General features: G+C 32.3%; 1 protein-coding gene across 1 annotated transcript; it reads left to right on the top strand.

The window, feature by feature from the left end:
- The first annotated feature begins 338 nt into the window (after positions 1 to 338).
- On the top strand, positions 339 to 945 carry LOC11421164 (chaperone protein dnaJ 20, chloroplastic). Its single transcript, XM_003593120.4, has one exon. It carries the CDS (start codon positions 360 to 362, stop codon positions 879 to 881), a length of 522 nt encoding a protein of 173 aa, XP_003593168.1. The 5' UTR covers positions 339 to 359; the 3' UTR covers positions 882 to 945.
- Positions 946 to 9,839: the final 8,894 nt, after the last annotated feature.

Genomic DNA, 9,839 nt, shown 5'->3' with positions numbered 1-9,839 from the left:
TAATTTTTAAACATTTATTATTCCTTAAATATTACAAAATTTTGACACATTCGTTACTTTTTCTAAAATATTTTTTTATTAATTAATATTATCAAATTGATTTAGAATATAAAAAAATAACATTGAATAATTAAGAAAAAATAACCGATGATCACCATGTAGAAAACGCGTAGAGATTGAATAATTAATTCATAATTTTTCTTTCGGTTGACAAAAATAATAAAGTATTCTTATGGTCTAATACAAATCAATTAACAATAAGACGAATTCAAACAACATTCTTCTAGCTATAAATATTCATATAATTGTGTGTAATGCACTCTCACATGCATCTCAAAAACAGACAGAAAAACAAAATTATGGATGTTTTATTATCCTTAAACTCAGGCCTAATTAGCATTTCCAAACCATATCAACATCATATCCTTCCACTCTCAAGTAGACAACCTCGTATGCAGTTTTCTGTTTCATGCAGAGCTACAAAAAATGTTCCAATTCATAATGAGTTGAATGATGATGGCAACTTGTACAAGATACTATGTTTGAGTCCTAAAAGTGCAACAATGGATGACATAAAGAGAGCATATAGAACAATGGCTCTCCAGTATCATCCTGATGTTTGTCATGATCGTTTGAAGAAAGAGGAATCAACGAAGATGTTTGTACAACTCAATGCAGCTTATGAGACTTTGTCAAATCCAAAGCTTAAAGAAGAATATGACTTTGAGTTGAGTTTGGGTTTGAGAAGAAGTAGGTTGATGGAACAAATGGTTGAGTTGAATAGAAGGTCTCATACACGTATGGCTGCAGGATCATCATCATCATGGGGTAGTAGAATGAGGGCCAAAAACAATATAACCAAAGATGATCATACTAACTAGTTTCCTTTCCATATGATTATTTTGTTAATGTATTGTTTCATATAATTAACATTACATTCATTCATGTATTGATCCAAAAATTATTCTTTCATTTGGATGATATTATGAGAATTGCACCAAATGTTCAAAGACATCAATGTCAAATGGTGCTAGCTATAGATGCACATGCGGGAGCGATGCTTAATTTTCATTTGTTTCAACAATGTTAATTGGTCAACGGGGTTCATATAATGCACATGAATGCATTTATCTAGCCTTTTTAGGAAGATAATAGGAAGATAAATTAGAAGTCATGATACATTTTCTTTAGCTTAAAATCAGTTATGCTACCTTTATTTTATAAATTATATGTAACTATATTCACATACGTCTTATCCATGTTAATATGCATTAGACTAATATTGTTTTTATTTATCTGTTTAGCATTTCCCAAACGAGATGTCAAGAACAATTCTAAAAGGAAAGCGCAAAACATTCACTCTCATTGATGACCAGACACAGAGAAAATATAAGTGTCGCCTCATTACCGCCGAAAGAGAAAGCTATGAAAAATACTTGGGTGGACAGTGGTTCAATTTCTGCAAAGAACGTGTGATGGAAGAAGGTGGTAAGCTCATCTTTGATCTCGAAAAGTCACAGAAGAACTTGCATGTTTGAGTTGTTCCAAAGTAGATCTTTGCTGCTGAACTATTTGAACTTATACTATTTTGATGCATCGCTTTGGACTGTAATCGTAAACTATCTTGACTTTGGGATGTTATTTGTTCTTTTCATTTTGTCTGATGTAAATATTGGCAAAAATCCCTTTTTGATTAGTCTATGACTCTTACAGTCTTTTTTATAAACCTAACTGTTATTTAATGTTAATATGCACATTGTTGGTTCCTTCATTGATTCCAATTAGTATCAAGTTAATTATAATGTTGTTTTCCTAATCTCTTGAACAAAATAGAACATGTTCTTTTCCCTACAGCAAATCTTTATAATGTTTTGGTAAATGTTTTAGAAATGTACTTATATATATTTAACATCTAATTAACACTACAATTTGTTTTGTACCTATTACTTCCCAAATGAGATATCAAGGACATTTCTAAAAGGAACGGGGAAAAATATCACACTCATCTACAAACAAACTCAAAAAAGGTATAAGTGTCGCTTGATAACGGCAAAGAGAGCAAGTTATGAAAAATACTTAGGCGGTCAATGGTTCAACTTTTGTCGAGAACATATGTTAAAGGTAGGTGATAAGCTAATTTTTTATCTAGAGAAGCCACCTAAAAATATGCACGTTCAAGTCGTTCCCAAATAAAGATTTGGTGTTCATGATCCGGACTTTCAACAGATCACCTTAACTTTAATCCTAAACAAAATTATCTTCACTCACCGATGCTATTTCTTTGCTTGATTTCATCTGATGTAAATATCGGTATCAATCCTTTTTTGGTAACTCTACAACAACAACACTCTTTTTTATAATTTTGGATAACATGTAATCGTAATTCACACATCATTGGTTCTTTTTTGGTTCCAATTGTTTTCATCCTAAATATTATGTCAATTCTTAATCTCATAAACTGATTATATGATCTCTAAATCAACCCATACATATTTCATGATGAATCACAATGTTCCGTCGTTTTAACATCTTTTCTTTCGAAGAATTTTTTTATGCCGTGATTATCTAAGGTTATTATTTTACCTTAGATAAACATTAAATGTAAAAGTGTGGCGAGAAAATTTAGGTTAAAATTAGAGCTGACATTTTGCATAAATTAAATCTAGGGTTAATATAGTAAAGTCACACGAAAAAATAGGTTAAATCTAGGGTTAATATTGCGTCACAGGTTAACATTTAGAAATAAGAGATAAGAGATGACATTTTGCATAAATTAAATCTAGGGTTAATATAGTAAAGTCACACAAAAAAATTAGGTTAAATCTAGGGTTAATATTTCGTCACGGGTTAACATTTGGAAATTAAATCTAGGGTTAATATAGTAAAGTCACACAAAAAAATTAGGTTAAATCTAGGGTTAATATTTCGTCACGGGTTAACATTTGGAAATAAGAGATGTCATTTTGCATAAATTAAATCTAGGGTTAATATAATTTGTTTAGTAAAATTAAAGAGAAAAATTAGGACCGATTTGTTTATTTTGATTTCCCTAACAATTAACGTTAACATTTTGATTAAATTAAACATGGTTAATTAAATAGGGTTAATACAGTAAAATTAAGCAAATAAGTTAGGTTAAATCTAGGGCAAAATTTTGCGTTCGGGTTAACTTTAAGAAATAAAATAGGTTAAGTATAGCAAAACAGGTTAACATTTATAAGTAAGAGATTAGATTAAGTATAGCGAAACGGGTTAACGGTTATTCCTTACCAAAAAAACAACATATAATTGGAAACATAATTTTATTTTACTTTAGATAAACATTAAATGCAAAAGTGTGGAGGAAAAAATTAGGTTAAAATTAGAGATGACATTTTGCATAAATTAAATCTAGGGTTAATATAGTAAAGTCACGCGAAAAAATAGGTTAAATCTAGGGTTAATATTGCGTCACGGGTTAACATTTAGAAATAAGAGATAAGAGATGACATTTTGCATAAATTAAATCTAGGGTTAATACAGTAAAGTCACACGAAAAAATTAGGTTAAATCTAGGGTTAATATTGCGTCACAACTTAACGTTTATAAATAAGAGATAAGTGACGACATTTTGCATAAATTAAATCTAGGGTTAATATAATTTGTTTAGTAAAATTAAGGAGAAAAATTAGGAGCGATTTGTTTATTTTGATTTCCCTTAACAATTAACGTTAACATTTTGATTAAATTAAACTAGACCATTGACCCGTGCTAACGCACGTGTCATTTAAAAAATATAATATTCACTAAAAAAATAAGACACTGTAGTTCGCGTGAATCTAAAAATTGTCGTGAATCAAAGCAAAATGTCAATACCAAAGACTTTGTTATTGTTCCATAATTCTAGTACGTAGTTCCTGTTACTTTAAAATAACATATAATTTTGAAAGGGAAATTGAAGTTCGTTGACATGCAAATAGTTTCAATAAGTAAGAAAATGAACAGTACACAAAAAAGTCCTACACATTACGGAAAACTTCTCTGTAGACCACATTTGATGCAACATCGATATCATCGCCGTCGTCGTCAGCAATCAATATTTTTAAACCACCCCTCGAAGTAACCCGTGATATTGCGACGTACAACTGTCCATGTGAAAAAATAGGAGACGGTAGGTAGACACCAACATGTTCTAGCGACTGACCCTAACTCTTGTTAATAGTCATTGCAAATGAGACAAATATCGGAAACTGCCTTCGTTTAAATTTGAAAGGAATTCTATTATCAGATGGTGTTAGCGATAACCTTGGAATAAACACCTTCTCAATGATATTAGAACCAGATATTACCCGTCCTTCAAGCACAAATTTTCCCATCTTTGTAATGATCAATCTCGTACCGTTACATAAGCCCAAACTTTGATCCATGTTCCTGAGTAACATGACAGGTGCTCCTACTTTCAGTCGCAACCGATGATTTGGAAATCCGGACGCCACAATGGTGTTGAGGAATTCAGGAGTATGGATGTCATCTACGGCGTCACCATCTATGTTTTTATGATAAGGTGTATCGTAACTCAAATAGATTTTTTCTTCACCAGGAATCAAGTTGAACACATAATCATTAACCTGTTCAACAATGGTATTCTTTGGCGCCAATATTGCTCTACTTTGAAAATATTTTACTTTACCGATGTTTCCTAACAAATTTGGGTAAGTGCTATCAACGATAGATGCAACAGGATTACCTGAACTTGGAATAAGCAAGTCGGACGGGATAACAACAGATATGTCGACATCATTGATTTCCCCAATTGGGTAAGTGCTTCGAAACAATGCTTGTGCATCATTGGCACTTCATCCCATATGATAAGTTTAGCCTTGATCAGCAGCGATGCCAACGGTGTATTTGGTGTAACTCCACACATAGAGCATTCGTCTATTGTAAAAGGGATACCGAATCTTGAATGTGCAGTTCTTCCACCGGGTATAAGCAAGGCAACAATCCCACTTGATGCACATGCCAAAACAATCCCACCATCAGACCTCAAAGCAGCACATAAAGCCCTCCAAATAAATGTTTTCCCAGTACCACCATAACCATACAGGAAGAACAACCCAGATTTGTCTTCCTTAACTCTTGTCATTATTTTATCATATACATTACGTTGCTCTGAAGTCATGGTTGACATCATCCGGTCATGTTGAGCAGCTAGTACAGGCCTATTATAACTCATCTCATCGTGAATCAACCTACTCTCGACATCCGGTACTAAAGATGCATCCGCCTTTGGCATTGGAGGAAAATCAGACAAACTCTTTCCAAAACTTTGCAACATCGTTTCTAGTTCGGCCAACGCATACGCCTTCAACTGCTCATGAGTCAACCGTAAATCTGGGAAACAAATAAGGTTTGTTAAAAATCAGCGTGACTTGTAAATTGAAAATATCCATGTAAAAACAACAATGTTCATGTCATTTCTCATAATAAACAGACGTGTCGATGCATGTTATTTTATTTTTTTTTAAACTTGAACAAATAAATTTCTGTGATGTAAATAGTTTTTCCTTCATAATATAAGCAAACTATGAGTATAACAAATATTTGGCACAAACATGGAACCAAAATTAGATACACAAATGTCATTGCATGTAATCTGAAGAAACAACCGTATTTATATTGGTTTAAATACATACACATGTAAGGTGAGAAATGGATAATTATTTGAAAAAAAAGAAGGAACCAATATAATTCATATGTAATTACAAAAAATAAATATGCACTAAAATTATCCTGGAGCTCCAAGAAGCCGCCTTTGTTTGTGGAGTATGTCATCAATTAAATTTTCGTTTGTAGAATTCCACACGACCTCTGGTCTGGCAAATTGATCTGTCACCATCAGTGCTACGAATAGTCTACGTAAATAAATACCAGTGCCCCAAAGACTGGCTTCAATTATCGCGTCTATAAACTCCTTGTCATCATCGAGTAACCCCATAGCGAAGCAGGCTTCCTTGAAAGTATTATATTTGACATCATCGACCGTCTTGATGTCATTGAAAGATGTAGGACCTTTGATGTAATTCAAGAGAGTTCTTAGGTAAAACCTTTCGCCGGAACCAGGCGGAGCAAAATGGACCCGCCCTATCGAAAAACCACACCGTCTAGGAGTCCATTCGTGGTCTTTTTCCTTCCACACAAACTGGGTCGGGAATTGATTGTAAGTCAAATTTCTAGCTTCTGGATACTTTTCATTTGCTTTCATCCAAGCCAAAAACTTTGTAGTTTTTCTATGCGATCTCTCAATGACTTGTTCAATGTCGTCGTTTTCTTCGTACAAAACTGAATGCTCATTTTCCAAATGATAATTTAAGCGTTCCACCGAAGGTTCTCTGTAATTTATGTCAAAAGAGAATATTCTCCAGGCCGCTTCACACGCGGACAAATACCGACAATCATAATACATCTTTATCTCATCCAAACTATTTTCACATCCATTACCGTAAAAGTTTGCGGTGACGCGATCATGTCCTTTGTTTACATATTTGAAAAGGTACTTGATTGACCGAATTTGGTTGCACCACTCTACATTGATATGGGCTTTGTACTTCAAGAGGAGTGTTTTATTATACGGCACAACAAACCTATTATCTGCAAAGCACTCTCCTTTTTTTACATAAACTCCATTGTCTCTTCTCTTGTAAACTGGATAACCATCTTTATCGATCACAGTTTGATCAACAAATTTCATTGGAAAGTGCTTGCTACATTTATTATTTAGCATGCAAGGCGATCTTGTGTTTTGGTCACCACATGGGCCGTGAATCATGAGCGTAGTCACAATATTAAATAACTCCCCATCTGTATCTTTGTTTGGAATCTCTGCTGATATAATCTTATCAAGATCCTCAGGTTTCTTGCACTGATAAGTTGGCTTCAAAAACACCAGTATGTGTGCATGCGGTAGTCCACATTTTTGAAATTCAATAGTATATATAACTGTAAACATGACATGGAAAATCGATATAAGCTAACTTCATGGTAAATTAATCCAAAAAAAGAAAGGATTGTACAAAATGTCATTTAACTTCGTGGAAGATCGATATAAGCTAACTATAAAATATTGCGTATAAAAGACCTCTTACAAACATTATATTTACGTTGGATACGCTAAAAACACGACATGGATTAACATCCTATTTCATCAATGTGCTGAATGGAACCAATTGAAATATATTCAAGTGTTTGCATCGTGTTTTATATATAATATAAGGACAAAATAGCGATACAACTTCCACCTATAAAACTTCCACCTATTTAGTATTTTTGTTCACCATTTGCTTTAGATCAGTTTGTATATGATTATTGTAAAGTATCTGTAAAATGAAAAACATCAGTTTGTGTATTTGTATTATTATATATTTTTTACTATTTAGGTGATCTCCAAAATCTGTCATTTTAATTTTAGATATTATTTACCACTTTCCTCTATTCAATGTAAATTTACTTCGCTCTTGTCAGGCTAAAGGAATGAATTATTTGCACAACAACCATCCTCCCATATTACAGATGTCCTAACATAAGAAACTATAAACATTGAATATTGATCAAATTTACATTTTCATCTTTGACAACTCAAGCACGACTTAGACTATAGATCAAAGACAATTTGTATAACAGATTTCATAATAAAAGACATGTCAAGCATTCTGCCTAGTTAAAAAGGAAAAGATGTCAAGTCACCGAAGAAAAGAAAGAAAGAAAAAATATTTAGCAGAAACATCAATAGTCTCTACAAAATTAAGGTAAACCTCGTCATGGATAGAGTGACTTTGGAGGGGTGCATGTTAGGCTTCCACTCCACAATTACCACGAGTTAATTTTGAAGTAACATTCATAAAAGCACAATATGAATCTAAATCTCTATATCTATTGCTTTTTTAACATTCAGAAAAATATTAACATCTTCCGGAGGTAGATCGAAAAATAAATTTTGTACTTTTAGAGGTCGAAGCGCTGATAAAAGACAATGATAATAAATTTTTGAAATAATACTTATGCCAATGAATAAATTTATTTAGGTGGACTGGAAAAAGTTTCCATAGATAAGCAAATATAGCTGAGAGAGCAACTTGAAGGAAAAAGGTGCAATACGTGTTAGTAGGATATGTCGGTTTAGCAATAAAGAGTATTAGTTATCAGGATAAGCACAAAAAAGTGGAACAAAATTAGGAAGTGGCCAACATTTTAGGATAAAGATTAATATGAATAAAATGAAATTAATATTGTTGATGGGGCACTTTGTTTTACTTAAGAATTGACATGTAAATAGGGAAGGGGCGCAGAACAAAGGGATCTTGTTGAAGTGGAATAAAATTATGCTCAACATTTTTGGATAAAGATTAATATGTATAAAATGAAATTAATATTTTCGATGGGGCATTTTTTTTTGACTTAAGAATTACCATAGTTGACTCGCCAAAACATATTTTAGAGATGTGGATTAAATGTGTAGTAGTTACTTGAATGAGAGGAATTATGATTTTTAGTTTGTTTCCACCCAAAACATATTTTAGAGATGTGGATGAAATCCCCTACTTATTTGAATGAGAGAAATAAGGATTTTAGTTTGTTTCCACCAAAAAGTTACTTTAGAGATGTGGATGAAATCTCTTAGATACTTGAATGAGAAGAATTAAGATTTTTAGTTTGTTTCCACCCAAAATATATTTTAGAGATGTGGATGAAATCCCCTACTTATTTGAATGAGAGAAATAAGGATTTTAGTTTGTTTCCACCAAAAAGTTAGTTTAGAGATGTGGATGAAATCTCTTAGTTACATGAGAGAAATTAGGATTAGGATTTTAATTTGTTTCCACCCAAAACATATTTTAGAGATGTGGATGAAATCTTTAGTAGTTACTTGAATGAGAGGAATTAGGATTTTTAGTTTATTTCCACCCAAAACATATTTTAGAGATGTGGATGAAATCCCCTAATTATTTGAATGAGAGAAATAAGGATTTTAGTTTGTTTGCACCAAAAAGTTACTTTAGAGATGTGGATGAAATCTCTTAGTTACTTGAATGAAAGAAATTAGGATTAGGAATTTAGTTTGTTTCCACCCAAAACATATTTTAGAGATGTGGATGAAATCCCCTACTTATTGGAGTGAGAGAAATAAGGATTTTAGTTTGTTTCCACCAAAAAGTTACTTTAGAGATGTGGATGAAATCTCTTGGTTACTTGAATGAGAAAAATTAGGATTAGGATTTGTTTCCACTTAAAAAATATTTTAGAGACGTGGATGAAATCTTTAGTAGTTACTTGAATGGGAGGAATTAGGATTTTTAGTTTGTTTCCACCCAAAATGATGACAGTCAGTCATTCACTATTTTTAAAGTTTTTTTTTAATAAGTTTTTAGTCTAGTTTTATTAGTTTAGTATTTAATTTAGAGTCAATTTAAATAAAGTATGGTATTTTTGGTCTATTGAGTCAAGCAAGCAAATGATTGGAATTAATAGGTTATTATCATTATTATTGGTTATATTTATATAATCAAAGAAGAGAAAAACAAGAGGTGACAAAAAGCAACATATTAATTGATGGGCTTATAGGAGAAAACGTACAGGAACAAGGAAAGGTGATCACACTTTTGGAAGAAATAAATATAGGATTTACGTTTTGGAAAAGGGACGCTACAGGGGAGAGAAAACAACACAGATTGAAAGAAGATTGAGGAGCAACGCCGACATCGACGAAACTCTATCGGTTTATTTTCTTACTATGTTGTTTATTTATTTAATCATGTCTAGCTAATTCTCTTTGATTGAGCCATGATGAACCTATTGTAATATAT

This window comes from Medicago truncatula, chromosome 2 (assembly GCF_003473485.1).
Source record: "Medicago truncatula cultivar Jemalong A17 chromosome 2, MtrunA17r5.0-ANR, whole genome shotgun sequence".
Classification (NCBI taxonomy): domain Eukaryota; kingdom Viridiplantae; phylum Streptophyta; class Magnoliopsida; order Fabales; family Fabaceae; genus Medicago; species Medicago truncatula.
The sequence above is the reverse complement of the archived record's forward strand: the minus strand, read 5'-3'. Positions and strand labels throughout refer to the sequence as shown.